Source organism: Bombina bombina, chromosome 2 (assembly GCF_027579735.1).
Source record: "Bombina bombina isolate aBomBom1 chromosome 2, aBomBom1.pri, whole genome shotgun sequence".
In the NCBI taxonomy this organism is placed as follows: Eukaryota; Metazoa; Chordata; class Amphibia; order Anura; family Bombinatoridae; genus Bombina; species Bombina bombina.
The window spans coordinates 1,329,499,212-1,329,520,973 of NC_069500.1; the positions used below are offsets into that span (position 1 = coordinate 1,329,499,212).

The 21,762-nt window shown below is 37.4% G+C and overlaps 1 protein-coding gene across 1 annotated transcript; it reads right to left on the reverse strand.

Annotated features, from left to right (window-relative positions):
* Positions 1-3,818: 3,818 nt before the first annotated feature.
* LOC128650333 (vimentin-like) lies at positions 3,819-15,323 on the reverse strand. Its single transcript, XM_053704197.1, has 3 exons — positions 14,774-15,323; positions 9,352-10,017; positions 3,819-7,374 (listed from the first exon to the last, which is right to left on the reverse strand). Exons 1-3 carry the CDS (start codon positions 15,267-15,269, stop codon positions 7,292-7,294), a joined length of 1,245 nt encoding a protein of 414 aa, XP_053560172.1. The 5' UTR covers positions 15,270-15,323; the 3' UTR covers positions 3,819-7,291.
* Between the last annotated feature and the right edge of the window lie 6,439 nt (positions 15,324-21,762).

The window sequence follows — 21,762 nt, forward strand, 5'->3', positions numbered from 1 at the left end:
AGGGGGGGGGGAGCAGTACAAAAGGGAAAGGGATTCTAAAAGGGGTCCCCTTACAACAACGACAACCCCCCAGGAGGGGCAGATCAAAAACCAAGTATCAGTAAATTCAGTGATCAATCTATCTTCGCGTCCACTAAGTGTTATTGAAACTAAGGTTTTAAATTATGGTTTAAGTTTTGTACCAGCTGACACATTTGATTTGTTCCAAACCTTAGTGGACGTGAACAGATTGATCAGGAACCTTACAGTGAAGAAATATTTTGCTAGAGGTGGCACAGAGATAAGTCATGACAGAACTGAAACCAAATCCCTTTCAAACACAACATTCACATTTCAAGAGGCATGTGATTTGTATTTTGAAAGTGGCGACAATGAAATACACGTAGATACAAATATAGTATCAAGTGGCCCTTTGTTTTCAAGCGCCTCCAAGTTTTATCCCTTACATATAAGAGGAAATATCCTGGAACAATTCCAGAAAAGAGTGGAGAGGGATTTAACGAATTTAGCTTATGTTGCCAAACAAAACGTGCATCAAAATTTAAATAAAGAAGAGCTTTCAGCCCTTAAAAGTCTTAAAGGAGATAAAGATCTGGTTATAAGATCAGCAGATAAGGGTGGGTCTGTGGTTGTCATGGATAAAAGTTTCTTTATTCAAGAGGCACTACGACAACTATCAGACCCATTCCAATACACACTTTTGTCGCATGATCCCACAGCGAGATTTAAGCGTGAATTATTGCATCTGATTGACGATGGAAAAGAAGCAGGCTTTCTTGATGAGAAAACAAGTGAATTTTTGACAGTAGGTTCTCCTGTAAAGCCTGTTTTCAATTTCCTCCCTAAAGTACACAAGTCCTTAACAGATGTTAAGGGCCGTCCCATCATCAGCGGCATAGGCTCTATATTAGAGCCTATGTCACAATGGCTAGATTCCATCTTACAGCCAATGGTATCTAAGTTGTCTAGTTACTTGAGAGACACTAAGCAACTTTTGATAGAACTTGAATCAGTCTTTTGGCAGAGCAACTTTGGTTGGCTTTCCATAGATGTAACCTCCTTGTACTCATCCATACCTCATGACAAGGTCTAGAAGCAATATCATTTTTTCTGAAAAGAATGACAGAGTACAGTCCCCAGTTTTGCAGCTATATCTTAAGAGTTACAGAGTTTTTATTAACTCATAATTTTTTCATGTTTGAGGGAGACCACTACCTCCAGAGATGTGGGACAGCGATGGGGGCCAAGTTTGCCCCCTCCTATGCCAACCTGTTCATGGGTTGGTGGGAACTGTCCCACATCTATGGAGATAGTGGACCCTGGAAAGCTAAGATCAATTACTACAGGAGATATATAGATGATCTTCTGATCATCTGGGAAGGAAGTGAATTGGAGGCTAATGACTTTTTAAGGCACCTCAATAATAATCCGGTGGGGATAAAACTAACACATGAGTTTAATGTTACACAACTTAACTATCTAGATGTAACACTTATGAGTAGAGAAAACAAAGTGTTCACAAAGGTGTTTAGAAAACCGATCTCAGGAAATACACTGCTCCATGCAAAAAGCAATCACCCAAAAAGGGTCTTTCGATCTGTTACAAAAGGGCAGTTTATACGTTTGAAACACAATTGTACAACACAAGAAGAATTTGGCAGACAAGCTTCAGAATTAGAGGACCGTTTATGTCAAAGAGGTTATAAAAGGAAGGATGTGTCTATTTCTAGATTGGAGATAGCCAAAAGAAGTAGGTCTCAATTTCTAAAGTCAGAGAAACCTGGCAAACAGGATGCATTTGAAGGTGTTTCCTTCATCACTAGGTACAGTAACCAGTACCACCAGGTATGCAACATCATACGGAAGCATTTCCGAATGTTATCAGCTGATGATGATCTAAGTAATATTGTATCTAAGGGATGCAGATATGCTTTCAAAAAAGGAAAAACATTGGCTAATTTGTTAGCTCCCACACAAATAAGCACAACAAAACCTGATCAATCATCATGGTTAAGATTTAAAGGAGTCTTTAAATGTAGCTACACATCATGTATAGCTTGTGGATTCCTACAGTGTGGGGAAGGCTTTTCAAGCTCTGTAACAGGGGAACAATTCAGGCACTATTCATGCCTGAACTGTCAAGCTACTTATGTGGTTTACCTGCTGACCTGTGTACAATGTGGAGTTCAATACACAGGACTCACATCAAGAGAAACGCGGGACAGAATACGAGAACATGTAAATAATATCAAAGCAGGGAAATTGACAACACCATTAGTGCAACATTTTAAAATGATACATAATAAAAATGCAGAAACACTAAGGTGGACAATCATTGAACAAGTAGTTTGTAAGGCAAGGGGCGGAGATAGGGATAAACTTCTAGCCAAAAGGGAGGCCTTCTGGATACACAGACTCAGGACTAGAATCCCCACAGGTTTAAATTCAGAATTTGATATAATCAATTTTTGGGAGTAACATTTCTTAGATCTGTGTACCCGGGGGCATCCCTGAGTTTGGCTGGAATGTAATATACATTTGAAATATATTCAATGTTGATTATGAGCAATATGCTACGATTACGGCCAGTAAGGCTGAAACGGGGTCACTCTGAGGAAGCGTTCTGTGAAACGCGCGTCAGGGGTCCAGCAGGAGAAGCTAGTTCTCTCCTGTCTGTCGCTTTTTAACTGCTTGCCTAGTTTTAAAAAAGAACCTTTATCTACCTGAATATTTGCTGATTCCTGGTGCCTACTATTTACCTTAAAAATATAAGAATTTAAAAGTAAAATAGCCCTCGGATTGTAAGGGCTTAGCTTATCTTTCACTATAATGTTGTGGGCATCAGGCTAAATATATATAGCACTGTTCATTATACCAATCCTATTTAACTGGGTTTAAGTGTTTTTAACTCTTTCAGGCTACTTCTGTGTGAATGTTTGTTCCTAGTTGTTATAATAAAGTATTAAAGTATGAATGTAATGGAACATTTTAAAAAATAGAGTAATTCCACATTTGTATAATTAATTGGAGTTAAAGAAATTTATTTTTTTGTGGTATTCTTTTCTATCAATCCTAAGTGTATTTTCTTTGTACAATTAGTATTCCTAGTTGTTCAATTTGTTAATTACTGACATGATACAAACCCCACTGGTGTTCTGAGCAGCTGCAGTATTTAAAAGCTGGTGCACTGAGAATATCTAACTATGCTTCACATGCACGTGCAGAGAAAAAAATGCTAACACTAAAACAGTGATAACGTTTACTAGAAGCATTTTTTGCCAATACATTTATATTGCAAATATGTTTCTATTCAAAGATGTAATTAATCTATGTGCGTTTGAATTTTGACTGGAATGTCCCTTTTAATTCTGTGTGCGTTAAAGGAACAGTAAATACTATACTTCCATTGTTTTTGCACTCTTTCTGTAAGTTAACTCTGAAAATTGTGGACTGTCTAATTCTGCGTTTACCATGGCTAACCTTGCTACATATCTCCCTCTAATTGGTTTTAGCTGATAACTGCAAAACAATACACATTATACGAATTTTGTTGAAGAACTAGCAATGCACATGGGTGAGCCAATCACACAAGGCATCTAAGTGCAGCCACCAATCAGCAGCTACTGAAGCCTATCTAGATATGCTTTACCGCAAAGGATATCAAGAGAATAAAGCAAATTAGATAATAGAAGTAAATAAGAGAGCTGTTTAAAATTGTGTGCTCTTTCTAAATCATGAAAGAAAAATATTGGGTTTCATGTCCCTTTAAATTCAACTTTCCTCTCAAATAATATCAAATAAAACAAAAGGCAAATAAATTCCTTTAAATGTTCCGTACTGTAGCAAGACAGCTGGAAAAATGTTTATTTTACAACATATGCTTCAAAATGTTGTTTTAAAAGTTTTTGTTGGAGGGGGAGTGTAGAATATTCAGCATTTGTAGTGATTACAAATATGACTCATTTGAAGAATTTGCCTTGTAATAACATTTTTATTTGTACTTCAACTATGGCTTCACTTATAAACAGCCATAAAATATCCACATATAAGTTTTTATTACCTTTAATTTTAATCAGTTAAACTTTATAAACCCAAAAATGTTTTAGGGACTCGAGTTCTGCCAACCTATAGTGTCTCCAAAAGAATGAAAACTTTATTGGATAGGGTCATCACAAATATTTAGTGTTTATTGGAAAGCTGTAATGCACATAAACATTTGTAAGAACGTTATGCTTCTAGATTACTGCAAAGACAAAATTAAACTTTCATGGTTCAGTTAGAGAATGCAAGTTTGATATAGAAGTGTACTTATATCACATTTACTTCATTCTCTTTATTTTTTAAGAACATAACTATATAGGCACTGCACTACTGGATGCTAGCTGGTGATTTGTGGCTATACATATATGCATCTTGTCACTGGTTCACCATTTGTGTCCAGCTAGGTCCCAGTAGTGCATTTCTGTCATGGAAATGACTTTGTGTAACCCCTTTGCAGGCAAGCATTAAAGGGAAAGTCTAGGCCAAAAAAACTTTCATGATTCAGATAGAGCATGTCATTTTAAACAATTTTCCAATTTACGTTTATCACCAATTTTGCTTTGTTCGCTTGGTATTCTTAGTTGAAAGCTTAACCTAGGAGGTTCATATGCTAATTTCTTAGACCTTGAAGGCCACCTCTTTTCAGAATGCATTTTAACAGTTTTTCACCACTAGAGGGTGTTAGTTCATGTATTTCATATAGATAACACTGTGCTTGTGCACGTGAAGTTATCTGGGAGCAGGCACGGATTGGCTAAACTGCAAGTCTGTCAAAAGAACTGAAATAAAGGGTCAGTTTGCAGAGGCTTAGATACAAGATAATCACAGAGGTAAAAAGTATATTAATATAACTGTGTTGGTTATGCAAAACTGGGGAATGGTTAATAAAGGGATTATCTATCTTTTAAAACAATAACAATTCTGGTGTAGACTGTCCCTTTAATGAAATTATAAAATGCTATAACCCAATAGAATATATTCTTTATGCACTTTTATTTCCTTTTAATGTAAATATTGTCTTGGGCTCACTTTGTAAACTGTGAACTTTCAGGATATGACATCACTTAGAAAACCACATGTAACCCTAGTGCAGGGCTAGACAAACCCAGGTGTCAGGGAGCCACTGACTCCTTGTTAGAGTCCCCAAGGCACCCATGGGTGTCCCTCACTTCCCCACTCTGGACAAAGTTTCTAGCAATTTTACTTGACATGCTTCTAACATTACATAGCTCTGATTATTTTAGTTACACTCAGACCGTACATATTTCAAGAGTAATGATATACATGAATTAATCTATATTACCAGTGCAATTTTATTTAAATGAACATTTCATTTGTTTTAGTATGATTTTAATACAACTCGGTATTGCATGGATGAAGCTAGTATTTTTTTTTATCCACACACAAAGTTAAAAGAAAAAATGTTTAAGAAGGGATAAAAAGGTCAAAAATTAAATGTGCATAGGTGCATTTCAATTTGAAATAGAACAATGTTTGCAATATACTTCTATTAGCAAAAGAGATTCTAGTAAAAGTTAAAGGGACACTCAACCCAATTTTTTTTCTTTTGTGATTCAGATAGAGCATGAAATTGTAAGCAACTTTCTAATTTACTCCTATTATCAAATGTTCTTCATTCTCTTGGTATCTTTATTTGAAATGTAAGTTTAGATGTCGGCCCATTTTTGGTGATCAAAATACATTCATCCACCAATAAAAAAGTGCTGTCCAGAGTACTGAACCAAAAAAGTATAGATGCCTTCTTTTTCTAATAAAGATAGCATAGCAAGAGAAGAAAGAAAATGTGATAATAGGAGTAAATTAGAAAGTTGCTTAAAATTGCATGCTCTATCTGAGTCACCAAAGAAAAAATTTGGGTTCAGTGTCCCTTTTAATACTGTCATTCTGCGGCATACGCACATATCCTGTGAGTGCCCGTGCACCAGTATTCAAACACCACACCTGCTCAGGTGGCAGTGGTGTGTATTGCTTCTGAAGACGTCATTTGTGTCATACAAGTTACTGCTGACTCTGGGCAAGTGTGGTGTTTGAATACTGGTGCCTATGTGCATATAATAATATTGCAAACATTCTTTTATTTCTAATTGAAATGCTCCCATGCACTTTTCATTTTTGACTTTGCTATTCATTTAATTGTAATCTTGCATATTTTATTGCTTTGTAACCACTTGTGGCGCTCTTGTCTTGTGAATGAACAGCAGTGATTTAGGTTTGTATAATAGACTTTTTATATAAGGAATAATTTAAATAAAATGATAAATCAACAATGAGCTATTGGAGGAGCAATACAGGCATCTTTGTTTGTGTTCACATATCTTTTTGTTTCCACTATAATAGCATTTCATTGTAGCTTAAAATCTTTGTATGTCGTTACATTCAGTGTCAGCACTAACCATTTCACTTACTTGAATCCATTTATAACTTGTTTAATTGTTCTCTTAATTTTTAAATCCAAGTCTGTTAAAGGGATGAAAAAGCTCTAGATTCTTAAAGGGACAGAAAACACATTGCGATTTTAGTATAAAATATTTAGTTCTAGAGTAAAACAACTTTGCTGTGTATTTATTTTGTCCCCTTTTGTGTAATTTAGTTCTAAAATGTTAGAATTTAGTATCCTTTTAACAGACTGATGAGATATAATTTAGTAAAGGTTGATAAACCTTCAGAAACATGCAAGTGTATAAGGCACCTGTTGTCTCACCCTTATCAATACTAAATGTGTGAGGCATCTTTAATCTTTACTAGAAGATTATGCTAATTTCCTTTACTATATTGTCAATTTATTTGTGGCGATTGCATTTAAACATGAAAAAAAAAGAAAAATAATTTGAGAAAATATATGCAACAGGGTCGGAACTACTGTTGGTGTAGCAGGTGGGGAGACGTGCAGCATTTATACAATTCTTATGCATTTTATTAGTGCAGGTTGCATGTCCTATCTATCCTCAAAATCATTATATAGATAAGCATGTATATTATTGCTGTTGCTTACTACTGATTTACCTTTGGAGTGCCCAAAAAGAATGTTTGCACCAGGTCCGTTACTGATATGTATTTAAGTCTAAATATATACTGCAGCTCTCTGGATACCATACTCACAATTTTCTAAACTTTGTTTTTAAAATAAAACATTTTAAAATGCAGGAAAGCTTTTTATATGATAGCACTTAAACACAAAATGCAAGAAGCAGGATTATTTTGTTGAGTTGTCTTGTAAGCTTCTGATGTTTTAGACTGTCTGCTTGAGTGATGAAATGCGCGTTTCCACTTTCTGGCTAACGGATGTTTGCACCTGTGAGTTGTCTCCACGAACTTGAAAACAAACAAATATAAAGATTATTATTAAATAATAAATATTTTGTAACAACACGCCAAGTGCCAAAATTATATATTGTTAATCGCAGTCTCCTACCAGGCCAGGATTCATATCATAATCTTAACTATAAGGGTTACACTCAGTGGGTTGTCAGGTGTCAGATCAGATCCATTTTCAGTTACATACCCTCATCATTCCTCAGATCCATGCACCTGAAGATAAGTTATTGTCTAAGTTGTTTAATGGCATGAGATTTGTGTTTCTAAAGCCCTGTTAGTTTTATGCCCACATAATTCCTCAGATCCATGCATCTGAAGGTAAGTTATTGGCTACATAAGTTGTTTAATCACATGAGACTCGTGTCTCTAAAGACCCTGTCAGTTTTATGCCCACATCATTAATCTAATCCATGTATCTGAAGGTAAGTTATTGTCTACATAAGTTGTTTAATCACAAGATTTGTGTATCTAAAGATCCATGTCAGTTATATACCCACATAATACATCAGATCAGATCCATGTATCTGAAGGTAAGTTATTGTCTACATAAGTTGTATAATCACAAGATTTGTGTATCTAAAGATCCATGTCAGTTATATGCCCACATAATACATCAGATCAGATCCATGTATCTGAAGGTAAGTTATTGTCTACATAAGTTGTTTAATCACAAGATTTGTGTATCTAAAGATCCATGTCAGTTATATACCCACATAATACATCAGATCAGATCCATGTATCTGAAGGCCCTGTAAGTTATTGTCTACGTAAGTTGTTTAATCACAAGATTTGTGTATCTAAAGATCCATGTCAGTTATATGCCCACATAATACATCAGATCAGATCCATGTATCTGAAGGCCCTGTAAGTTATTGTCTACATAAGTTGTTTAATCACAAGATTTGTGTATCTAAAGATCCATGTCAGTTATATGCCCACATAATACATCAGATCAGATCCTTGTATCTGAAGGTAAGTTATTGTCTACATAAGTTGTTTAATCACAAGATTTGTGTATCTAAAGATCCATGTCAGTTATATGCCCATATCATACATCAGATCAGATCCATGTATCTGAAGGCCCTGTAAGTTATTGTCTACATAAGTTGTTTAATCACAAGATTTGTGTATCTAAAGATCCATGTCAGTTATATACCCACATCATACATCAGATCAGATCCATGTATCTGAAGGCCCTGTAAGTTATTGTCTACATGAGGTGTTTAATCACATGAGACTTATGTCTCTAAAGCCCCTTGTCAGTTATATGGTCCACAGAAATGCCCTGACTATTATGTGTAAGTGCTTAAATAATGCATGTGATAGGAATAGGATTATACTGAGGATTACGTTGAAAATAAAATATTTTAATGTGTTTAGAGAGTGCTCTTTTATATGCATGATTTTATTTATTTATTTTTGTTGAATGTTCTCTTGCTATACAGGCTGGTAACTTAGGGGATAGCTTGGTTAATATCTGCTGAACTTTTTGGTAACCAAGGAATTGAATGAACATTAAACACCAAATACATTTTATGAGCATAGTATTGAGGTTATTCCTGTTTTAGTCTAGTCATGGGTGCTGATGTGTTTGTTCATGTGCAACAATTCTCCTTCAGATACCTGCAGTGAAACACAGGTTCTAAAATGGTGGCACACATAATTAGAGGGAAGTGCATGAAATTTATCTAGTGTTATAAAGTCCCTTTAAAACATAAACTGATAACTTCTATTGAGGTCTGGAGTTGGGCACCTAAATGTAGATACTATACTAAATATTTTGTACTAAGCAATAATGTAATAAACTTTTGTCAACATTTTACTTAATGTTAATAAAAAACAAATTTCATGTTGTAGGCCATATCACCCTCACAAATAAACAACATAAGTATTGAATACTGCTTATATAATCTTACCCATATTTTCTTCCATGTTTTTTACATTACTGTATTGTAGTGAATCAACACAACTTACCCTCACTCTCTGCGGTCATACCAAGTCTTTGTTCTTCTCCTTCCAGTAGTTTTCGGTAAACTGCAATTTCTGCATCAAGTCTGAGTTTAATGTTGAGCAGATCTTGATAGTCTTGTAGATACCGAGCTAAATCAGACTTTGTCTCTAGCAGTTGTCCTTCCAGCTGAGCAATGATTTCCTGCAACGCAACCACTTCTTCCAGGTGTTTGGCTTCTATATCTTCCAGTTGCTTTTCCAGAGCCTCGTTTATAGATCTCAAGGAATCAATTTGACTCTGTAGGTCAGACACCTGAGAGCTATATTTGCTAATTTCTTCTCTGATGGTCTTTATTTTCTCTTCATTCTTGGAGACTTGGCCCTTTAAGGTATTGAACTTTGACTTGTACCACTTCTCTGCATCCTGGATATTTTTGGCGGTTGCTTGTTCTATCTGAGCACGCAAAGCTCTCAAGGCTGCTGCCAAGTCAGGGCGGTCGCTTTCTAGTTGAACGTTTACCTTAGACTCCTCAATCTGCCTTAGTAAGTCTGCAACTTCTTCATCGTGTAGCTTCTTGAGGAACTCAATCTCATCCACTAGTTGCTCAACTCTTCTTTCCAAATCCAATTTTTGTAGAGTAGCATCATCTACGTCCTGTCGGAATTCTCTCAGAGTTTTCTCTGCTTCCTCTGTTAAAAGTTAAGATATTTATTATACAGTGTATCTCACATATAATAAAGTGACTTCTGCAGTCTACAAAACAGACTTTTAGAAGATGTGTAAATTCAATAAAGTAACAGAAAAGTCAATGCTTTTTATAGAGTGATGCAGGTATTGTATGCCTAGCTAGACTTTCCTTTTATAAACTGTGCATCAGTTTATGTTTTGCTAATTGAAGATCACTGGGTATAAATATAAATCCCAGATTACGAGTGGAGCGCAACTGTGCATATATCTGACATATAGCCGAGTATCCCACAAGTGTCACCAAAGCACAGACAGATACTCACTAAATACAGAATCTCTGACCACCAGCTGGAAATAGAGACTGGCAGATATCAGACAAAATGGAGACCCAGGCCAGCCAGACAATGTGCGCAGTGTGACAGTGGGGACATAGAGACTGAAGCGCACTTCCTTTTGTACTGTACAAGATACAAACTCTTAAGGGATAAATACTTACCAAAAATAATGAAAGAAATAACTGACTTCCAACAGATGTCTGAACAAGAAAGACTGTGTAATGTTAGGAGAAAAAAACAGAGCTGCAAGGATAGTAGCAAAATATGTAGCAGACTGTCACATGACCAGAACCCCCAATCAGATTAGATTAACTGTTATCTTTACCCACTATACTCCTACTTTATTAACTGTTATTGATCTGTTTTATTGTAACATATTACTTTGGCAACACATGTAAAAATGTCATGCTAATAAAGTATTCTTGACTTGACTTGACTCCCCCTTTGTCATCACTATGGCACTCTGAATATTTTCACACACAGCTCTGTAAAACATCTCAGGATCATATTTCACAGAGCTGTGAGTGGAATATTCATCTTGTGTCTACAGAATGCTTACCAGGAAGACTGAAGGGGGAGTGAGATCGTGCCCAGTGTAACAGTCAGGGAGAAACGGCTGAGTGCAGGTGAGGGGATTTGTATTTGACATGCCTTATCTATTACACAGACAGCCCCAGCATGGGGGCTGGCTGTAAAGGACACTAGATAGGGAGTGTAGGGAAAAGCCTTGCTCTGAAGCTAGTGGATATTACGTACGTATTCTTATGTACTGAGTGGATTACAAACTTTATAATCATGTTTAGAAGATTTAGCAGCAAAATTGCTAATACATGTCAATTTCAAACTTTATCTTCTTTTGGTGCTTAAATAGCCTATATTTTTGGGGGTGTATAATGTCCCTTTAACTACATTTGTGTAGGATACGTTACTTCCTGTTACAGCCCTACAAGGAGGCTGGGGTCTCTACAGGAAGGCTTATCTAGCTGAAAGTCATAAATCTTCTAGAGTAACTTGAGCTGGCTTAGTGAATGTAAGAAAAACAGTAATTCTGTTTTGCCCATGCTCAGAAGAAGTATAATGCAAAACGTGTCTGGCTACAATGAAAAATGCTACAAGAAAATAAGTTGGTTGTTTGCTGACTTTTTAAACACAGTCTGTTTCTTTTTATGTTTACTTTGATTTAACATATGTGTTTTTACTAAAGGGGCACTATTTCATAGCTCTTAAAAAAAATTCAGTCAAAAAGATAAACAAAAAATAATGTACATTATTTCATATGATTATTTTTTAAGTACAATGTCCTTCTAATTTGAGCATTTTCTAAGCAAGATCAAGCTGAATATTAAAAAAAAAAAATATTAAAGGGACAGTCAAGTCCAAATAAAACTTTCATGTTTCAAATAGAACATGTAATTTTAAACAACTTTCCAATTTACTTTTATCACCAATTTTGCTTTTTTCACTTGGTATTCATAGTTGAAAGCTAAACCTAGGAGGTTCATATGCTACTTAATTAGACCTTGAAGGCCGCCCCTAGATTTGAGAGTTTTTTTACCACTAGAGGGCGTTAGTTCATGTGTTTCATATAGATAACATTGAGCTCATGCACATGAATTTACCAAGGAGTGAACACTGATTGGCTTAAATGCAAGTCTGTCAAAAGAGCTGAAATAAGGGGGCAGTCTGCAAAGGCTTAGATACAAGGTAATCAAAGGGGTAAAACGTATTATTATAACTGTGTTGGTTATGCAACACTAAGGAATGGCTAATTAAGGGAATTATCTATGTTTTTATTTTTTTTGGTGCCGAAACCTGGGATCGAACCAGGGAATTATTTATTTTTTTAAACAACAAAAATTCTGGTGTTGGCTGTCCCTTTAAGACAAGATTGTAAACACATTTTTACAGAGATTTCTAAACACTGTGTGTTAGCCATATTTTAAAATTGTTCTATATTATCTCTATTAATATAACTTTCTTTCATAATAACCTTATTAATAATGTTGTCCTATGTACAAGAACAACACTACATCTTTTGTATAATTTTTTTATTAAAGCAATAACATAATTATTCAGTTTTGCATAGTAAATTGGTCTCAAAAGTTATTAATATTTTCTATAATAATTTCTTCAAAATTAAAAAAAGTAATTTTACAATACTATCATAAATTAAAGATTCCATTAATAATTGGTTGGCAATTTTGTTTAAATGTTTAATTGCTAAAAAAAATCTGAGTTTATACAGTGCTGCTATTCATTGTTTGTACCATAAAACACTGGGTCTTTTATAAAATTATCTTGGGTAAATTGTATTTTCAGTTTTGACCTGATTGCGTGCACAAACATCTATTTTTCTTAAAGGGAACTGATTACACTTAAATATTTTCTCTGTCATACAGAAAATAGAATGTTTCAGCATGTATTATAGTATTTTGTTTTTGGAAAAATAGACTTTGCTCTGCAGTACCATCCTTTTCTGTGTGAGTTGGTCTATTAACATATGAGCATTAGAGTCCTGGCACTGAGTTGCACACAATAATCCCCATACTGTTTGTTTTGTATTCAATTTAAACAGCTTTTAATTAGCCTTTTTTTATGGCAAAAATATTCTTGGTCTTGAGATTTTTTACAGTAAATATATATGCTCAAAATAATGTATATGTATTATTTATATATATATATAGTTTTTTTTTTCTTCTTAGACCAAATATTTTTAGTTATTTTCCCCAAAAATCGGACATTTAATAGAATATACTTGTGATTTTAAAGTGACTTTGCTAATAGATGAACTGGATGAATATCTAGTTTAAAGAATATAGTCTGCTATGTAACTGAAGATTACATTGTACAAACTGTTTGTGGTTTATTGCAATTGAGTTCGTTTATACACGTTTGAAATTTTTCAGTAATTTCTCAATGAATTTCCTTATCTGAGAATTTGGTTAGTTATGTGGTCATGTGATTACAACATGATTTCCTTGCTGAGGAGGGCATTTTAGACACCGCTTGTTATAAGGAAGTATTATACGTTTTTGCATGGAAAAAATACATGAAGATGCAAATAAAATGACATAACAGTTGCTTGTTTCCTTTGCTGTATATAAACAATGGCATTTGAATGAGTTTTATAGTCTGTGGTGTTTTTTTTTTTTTTTCTTAACACTGAAGTCCCAGTAATTGAAGAAAAATAAAAGGTGCGTGTGTATATATATATATATATATATATATACATACATACATACATACACAAAAAAACTGAAGGGGATTGCACACTTAGACTGGACTGGGTACACATCCCATGACCCAGCAACATGCACATCCCTGGGTGCTCGATAGCAATCACAGGTAGCTGTACCGTCCCCAGAGTTCCAGGCAGTTAACCCCAGACAAGTCTGGGTGCAAGGCCCATAGGGAAAATTACAAAAATATATATGTGTGTGTATATAATATATCTATATATCTTTTATATATATATTTATGTGTGTGTGTATTTTTATATTTATTTATTTTAAATACATGTTTAATACATCTAAAATGTTATGGGACTCATTTAAGCCACACAAATTAATTTAAATAAAAGTTAAGTGCATGTCATTGTTAATAAAACATTTTTAATTAAATATGCAACTTCAAGACATTAACCCTTTTGATACAAAAGAGGACTGTTTTGCTAAACTATATAATGTACTGCTGCACTCCCTGGCTACCAATGGGTTAGCACATAACATATACTTTCAATTAGATAAGCCGCTTTATGTACCAGAAGGTGTCATCTTCAAGACATTAACCTCACAGCTTGCAAGGGGAACAACTTCAAATATTTGAACCCCATATATGCCAAAGGGGCAACAGATCATAGATCCACTAGCATCCTCCCCAAGTGAACCTCGAGGAATGAGGTTTACAAGGAGGGCTTCCCCCCACCATGAACCCCCCAGACAGGGACAAAAAAAATTGTAAACATGGAGGAATTACGGCTAAGAACTTGAACTGCGCATGCGCTCATGTCTTTGGTCAGCGTTACCAATCAGATCAGTTCCCTTGTCGAAATTTGCTACCTGCATCTGTGTATTAGGAATAATATTGCAGAAGAACTGCACACAAAATTAATGTTTTAAAATAATTTAAAACTAATTTGCATTGTTTTGCTGTTCATGGATACACCCTTTAAAAAGCCTTTTGAGTTTGTTCCTCTTCAGTTGCTAATTAGGGAGAGCTATAAATACTGTGTAGAATATTTTAGATTCAGGCCTCTGCAGTCTGCAGCATGTACTGCAGGAAACATTGGCCAAAATATATAAACCACAATTCAAAATGTTTTTACTATGTATAATTAAACATTTTATGGGGAATTTAGCCTTGAGATTTGTCTTTTTAACTTAAACTCATTCATACATCTGTACATTTGTATTGCATTTCTAACCTTTGAGGGACAGCTCTTCTTCACACTTAGCATTCCAGATTTCAATTTCTTCCTCTAGATTCCCCCTCTCGATGTCGGCCAAACCTCTCTCTTGTGTTAACTTCTCAATTAGATCCTTGAGATCCTTAAACTCTTTCTCATACTCCTCCGAAATGCAGGGTCCCCTTTCTTTCAATCGCTTGGTCAGTTCCTCCAGTTCTTCTTGAAGAGCTTGGTTCTTCTGTTCCAATGAGCGGACCTTGTCTATGTAACCTGCAAAGCGGTTGTTCAACTCTTGGAGCTCTTCTTTCTCATTGGGTCGGTGGATATGGACCTCAGTTTTAGACTCTGCAAATGAATCCTCAAATCCTTCTCTGCCACGACTTCTGCTTGAGGAAGAATGAACTTCAGAGGAAAAAGAGCGACCACTGACACGAGTAGGAGATGGACTCTGTACTCGCAGCCTGCTAGATTCATTCACTGTCAAGGTCTTCTGGGAGAATGAAGTGCTCCTCATTTTCTTTACCAGTGGTTTAGGCTCAGTAACGGTTCAGAACTGATATAATAATAGGACTATCAATGCTTTTATACAGAACGCAGGAATTTGGCAAATACTCTGCAAATGTACAAGGTTTAATGTATGACTTCAATTAAGTTATCTGTAATATACTAACAATTTATATTGTATTGGAAGATGTGACAGCCACCTGCATTCCCCAAATGTCACACTTTAGTGCTACATAACTCTTGGATTATCTCATGTGCTATTTTGTTTCGCTCCTAGAAATTCATAACTATGGTTTTAGGTTAACCCCATGCATCATTAAAACTAACAGTTTGTAAAGTTTTTAATGAAACAGTCATCCAGAGATGAGCACCCTAGTTTAAAAAGCTACTTTCATTGCTTGTGTGACTGATGCCAGTACTTCTGGCAACAAAGAAAGCACCGTAAATGTCTTAAAATTCACAAAAAAAGGTTATCTGATTATAAAACACAAAAAGATATTTAAAGAAACAAACTAGGTAGGTTTTGTTAATATTATTTTATTATCAGCGGTTTTCAGTGGCATATTTATGTTTTGTGATGCCCTAGGCACTCAAAATGCTTCTATCCCCAAATATTTTGTGGTCAGGGAGTAATGTGAATTTTTTTTTAATTTTTTATAGCATTTCCAAAATAAATGTTCACACACAAATCAGAGATACATACACACAGAGTTATACACGTACACACCCATGCACAGCTATCTAGTGCTTCTATATATATATATATATATATATATATATATATATATATATATATATATATATAAATATATATATAAAACACAGATTTTTAAACAATAGTTCCCCAAACACAATATTAAGTGCTGAAAGCCAACCGAACTAAAGGCTATAGCTAGCTGAATAAAAAATAGGTTCAGAACTACCTCTAAACTGTAAGTTCCATGGGGAAGTCTCTTATTATACCCCCCTAGAATGTAAGCTCTTTGGGCAAAATCTCCCATTATAAACCTGTATAATACTGTGTGTGTGTTTGCTATTTACAACACTTTATCAGAACCCTCAATGGTTTTTATTAACTACATCTGCTGAACCAGAAACAAGGGGCAATTCACTCTTCTCAGGAGAGTTAACTTTATGGGATAAGTTGTCAACACAGAGTGACAGGACACATTCAGGTAGATTACGAGTTTTGCCTTCGTGTTTTAACGCTGAAAAAATGGCCATTTCAGCTTTAAAACGGCAACACAGCCATTACGAGTCTTGTCGGTATAGCTGTACTGCAAGCTGTTTAGCCTGTAATGCAACGTCAGTCCCGCACTCAAAAAAATCACGTTTTTGCATGGGATTCCCATAGCGCTGCCATTACGAGTTTTGCAGTGAAGCTAAAAAGCTTGCAATACAGCCTATACCGACACGATCCGTACCGCTATCTGAGAGCAGTAGTTATGAGTTTTACGCAACAAAACTGTTACATAAAACTCATAACTAAACTGTTACAAAGTACACTAACACCCATAAACTAAACTACCTATTAACCCCTAAACCGAGGCCTTCCCGCATCGCAAACACTATAATAAACCTATTAACCCCTAATCTGCCGCTCCCGACATCACCTCCACTAATAAAATTTATTAACCCCTATTCCGCCGCTGCCCGACATCGCCCACACTATACTAAAGTTATTAACCCCTTTTCCCCCGCACCCCAACATAGCCCACACTATAATAAAGATATTAACCCCTATTCCGCCGCTCCCCAACATCGCCGCCACTAAATAGTTATTAACCCCTAAACCTCCCACATCACTGCCACTAAATAAACATATTAACCCCTAAACCGCCAGCCCCCCCCACATCGCTAATAACTAAATTAAACTATTAACCCCTAAACCTAACACCCCCTAACTTTATATTCAAATTACAAGATCCCTATCTTAAAATAATAAAACACCTACCTGTGAAATAAAAAAAAACTAACTATAAATTAAACTAACATAACTATTAGACTAAAATAAAACTAACTACAAATTAAACAAACTAAATTACAAATTAACTAAACTAAATTACAAATTAAAAAAAACCTAACCCTACAAAAAAATTAAATCTATAATTACAAAAAAGAAAAAATACTAAATTACAAAAAATACAAAAATTCTAAAGTACAAAAACAAACACTAAATTACAAAAAATAAGAAACAAAAGTATCCAAAATAAAAACAATTACACCTAAACTAATAGCCCTATAAAAATAAAAAAGCCCCCAAAATAAAAAAAAAACCCTTGTCTACAATAAACTACGAATAGCCCTTAAAAGGGCCTTTTGTAGGGCATTGCCCTAAGTTAAACAGCTCTTTTACCTGTAAAAAAAACAAAGACCCCCCCAACAGTAAAACCCATCACCCAACCAACCCCCCAAAATAAAATAAAACCTAACTCTAAAGAAAACCTAAGCTAAGCTGTATGGGCATTGCCCTTAAAGGGCATTTAGCTCTTTTTCCTGCCCTTACAAGGGCATTCAGCTCTTTTAAGAAATGCCCAAACCCTAATCTAAAAAACAAACATCCCAAAAAAACTTAAAAAAAACTAACACTAAACCCTCTTTAGGTACTCACAGTTGCTAAAGTCCCGCTTAAACAATCTTCATCCCGGCGGCTCCATCTTCATCCATCATGGGACCGTCATCTTCTTCATCCCTGCGGAGGTGGAGCGGTCTGTCAGGGTTTTTTCCCTGTTTTGTTTGCCATGTGCTGCTGGCAGCCATTTTACTCACCTCTCTTGCTGACTATGGTGCATTGTGGGGGATGCTGCTCACTTCCTGCACTTCCTTTAATGGCCAGACTGGTGTGCATCATCTGTGTGAGACAGGATGCAGTCTCAGAATTGTGATGTCATCACTTATTATTTAAAGGACCTCTGTTCAGTATGTTTTGCCTTTGCGTTGTCTCAGACCTGTTTGTTAGATTTCCTGTGTATTACCTGGCTGTCTGACGTCCTTCCTGGTTCCTGATCCCTGGCTTGTTCCTGACTCTGCTGTTTTCCTTGCTCCTGATTCCGGCTTGTCTGACTATTTGCTTTGGCTCCTGACTCGGCTCGTCTGACTACCAGCTCTGGTTTTGACTCCTGGCCTTTTTATTATTTTTTTGTTATTAATAAAGGTGTGATTATTTTTGCACTTCTCGTCTCAGTCTGATTCCTGGCACCCTGACGTTATGCAAAAGGCCATGAATCCTGGTGGTGCTAATAATCCACCTTTACCTGCCATAATTTCCAGGACGGATGAACAGGATCACCGCTTGGATCAATTTTCACTAGCCCTGCAAACCCTGCTGACTCGCACTGCACATTTGGACCAAAGTGTCCCACAAGTTATGGCTACTCCTGTTTCCGCTGCTGCACCTAGTCCTACCAGGAGCATGTCCGGTTCTGCACCTCTACCTCAGCGATATGGAGGCGAGCCTATTCAGTGCAGAGGGTTTTTGAACCAGGTGGGCATTTACTTTGAGATGTCACCTCAGGCGTTTCCCTCTGACAGAGCTAAGGTGGGATTTCTCATCTCGTTACTCTCTGACACAGCTCTTGCCTGGGCTAATCCCTTGTGGGAGACAAATAAACCTATGATTTCAAATTACCCTGAATTTGTGGCCTCCTCTGCTGCTAAACGACTCATGTCCATTCGGCAAGGTACAAGATCTGTTGCTCAGTATGCTATTGAGTTCCGTACGCTTGCCGCAGAGGTTGGTTGGAACAATGAAGCCCTTGCCGCCTTCTTTCATGGGCTCTCTGATGCGATTAAAGACGAAGTTGCTGCCAGAGATTTACCAGAGGATCTCGAGGCATTGGTGTCTTTTTTGATCCTAATTGACATCAGACTCAGAGAGAGGCCCTCTTTCAAGGAGCGCTTGCGGAAGCCTCCTGTTCCATCTCCTACGTGTTCGTTCCCACCCATGCCTCCCTCTCCTCCCATGCCTCCTGGTCCAGAGTCACCAGGTACTGCTGAGCCGATGCAGTTGGGATTCACACGTCTCTCCGTGGCGGAGAGGGCCTTTAGGAGGAGGGAGGGGCTCTGCCTCTATTGTGGGTTACAGGGCCACCTTTTGAAGTCTTGTCCTACATGGCCGGGAAACGCTCACACATAAGGTCATGTCAGGGGCAGACCTTGGGTGGTTTATCCTCGTCCCCGGAACCGCTTAAGGAGAAACCTTTGGTCACAGGTGTCCTTTCCTCAGTGGACTCCTCCATAGTCACTCAGGCTCTTGTTGACTCCGGTGCTGCGGGTTATTTAATTGACAGTGCTTTTGTATCAAAGCACTCCATTCCTGTTTTGCCTCGATCCGTTCCGCTTGCTATTGAGGCCATTGATGGCAGGTCCCTTCAGCCCACACTCGTTACTCACGAAACTGCTCCGTTGTCCATGGCTGTTGGGGCTCTCCATTTTGAAACCCTCCAGTTCCAGGTGATAAACTCTCCGCATTTTCCGGTTGTTCTGGGTTATCCCTGGCTCCAAAAGCACAATCCCAGTCTCGACTGGCGCAGGTCCGAAATGTTGTCGTGGTCCCCGCAATGTATTTCCACTTGTCTTCGGAAACCAGTTAAAGTCTTGTGCACTTCTTCGGTATCTGAATTGCCAGAGGAGTACCGAGAGTTCCTAGACATTTTTGACAAGGTGCGTGCCGGTACGTTGCCTCCTTACCGGTCTTACGATTGTTCCATAGACCTGCAACCCGGAGCCATTCCTCCTCGGGGCCGGGTTTACCCTCTGTCTGTTGCAGAGAATTGTGCTATGGAGGAGTATGTTGCCGATGCTCTGTCATGGGGGATCATCCGCAAATCCTGCAGGGGCTGGCTTCTTCTTTGTGAAGAAAAAGGGTGGTGAGTTAAGACCATGCATCGATTATAGGGGTTTTAATTGTCTTACCATTAAGAATGCTTACCCTATTCTGCTCATTACGGAACTCTTTGACCACCTCAAGGGAGCTACGGTCTTTACTAAACTTGATTTGAGAGGAGTGTACAATCGAATTAGGATCAAGGAGGGCCACGAATGGAAAACAGCGTTTAACACCAGGAACGGGCATTATGAGTATCTTGTAATGCCCTTTGGCCTATGTAATGCTCCTGCTATTTTCCAGGAATTTATTAATGATGTCCTACGAGATATGTTGCAACAGTGTGTTGTGGTGTACTTAGACGACATCCTCATACACTCACCCACACTTAAGGCTCATCTTTCTGATGTTACACGGGTTCTTCAGAGACTATGTGAGAACGGCTTGTTTTGTAAACTCAAGAAATTTGAGTTCCATCAGACTCAAGTAACCTTCCTAGGTTATGTTATCTCCGTTTCAGGGTTTTCCATGGATCCTGACAAGTTATCTGCAGTTCTGCAGTGGCCTCGCCCAGTTGATCTTCGGTCTATTCAACGTTTTTTGGGGTTCGCCAATTACTATAGAAAGTTTATTAAAAACTTTTCTTCCTTGGTCAAACCTATCACAGACATGACCCGTAAAGAGAATTATTCACTCCATTGGTCACTTCTGCCATTAAGGCCTTTGATAGTCTTAAGACTGCCTTTGCTGCCGCTCCAGTTCTGGCTCATCCTAACCCTGTCCTGCCTTTCGTTCTTGAGGTCGATGCGTCTGAGACTGGAGTAGGTGCCCTCTTGTCTCAATGTCCTACGCCTGACGGTTCCTTGCATTCGTGTGGTTTCTTCTGTAAGAAATTGTCTCCAGCGGAGTGGAATTATGAAATTGGCGACAGGGAATTACTGGCCATAATTTTGGCACTCAAGGAATGGAGGCATCTTCTTGAGGGTACTAGCGTGTCAGTGCTCATTCTTACTGACCACAAGAATTTAACTTATCTATCTGAAGCAAAAGGTTTGTTGCCCCGACAGGCCAGATGGGCGCTATTTTTGTCTCGGTTTAATTATGTGGTCTCCTACGTGCCTGGTAGTAAGAATGTTAGGGCTGATGCCCTCTCTCGACAATTTTCGCCTCTGTCCAAGGAGGAGTCTGTACCTACTCCTGTTATACCTCCTGACCATATTTTAGCTACCATACGTACTATTTTGACTTTTCCCTTGGGGGAGGAGATCCTGGCTGCACAAACCAATGCACCTCCTGAGAAACCTAGTGGTAAGAGTTTTGTTCCTGAGAATCTTCGAACTAAACTTTTGCACACTTACCACTATCCTAAAGCCGCAGGTCACCCAGGCAAGAACCAAATGATTTGGTCTGTCACTCGACAATTCTGGTGGCCAGGTCTTCGTTCTGATGTTGCTGCGTATGTTGCCTCCTGCTCAGTTTGTGCACAGAATAAGACTCCTCGACGTCTTCCTGTGGGTCTTCTTCAACCTATTGCTAATGGTGAGCGTCCTTGGACACATCTTTCCATGGACTTCATTGTCGAGCACCCTGTTTACAATGGCAATACTGTTATCCTTATGGTGGTTGACCGTTTTTCTAAAATGTCACATTGCATTCCCTTGATGAAGTTGCCTACCGC

What these genes read in the sequence shown, in the direction of transcription:
- LOC128650333 (XM_053704197.1), bottom strand. Translation starts at nt 15,269, where the DNA reads ATGAGGAGCACTTCATTCTCCCAGAAGACCTTGACAGTGAATGAATCT. An exon ending in AGAAGAGCTGTCCCTCAAAG is followed by an intron (nt 10,018 to 14,773) that starts GTTAGAAATGCA and finishes AACTTTTAACAG; the next exon opens with AGGAAGCAGAGAAAACTCTG. An exon ending in TATGACCGCAGAGAGTGAGG is followed by an intron (nt 7,375 to 9,351) that starts GTAAGTTGTGTT and finishes TTTGTTTTCAAG; the next exon opens with TTCGTGGAGACAACTCACAG.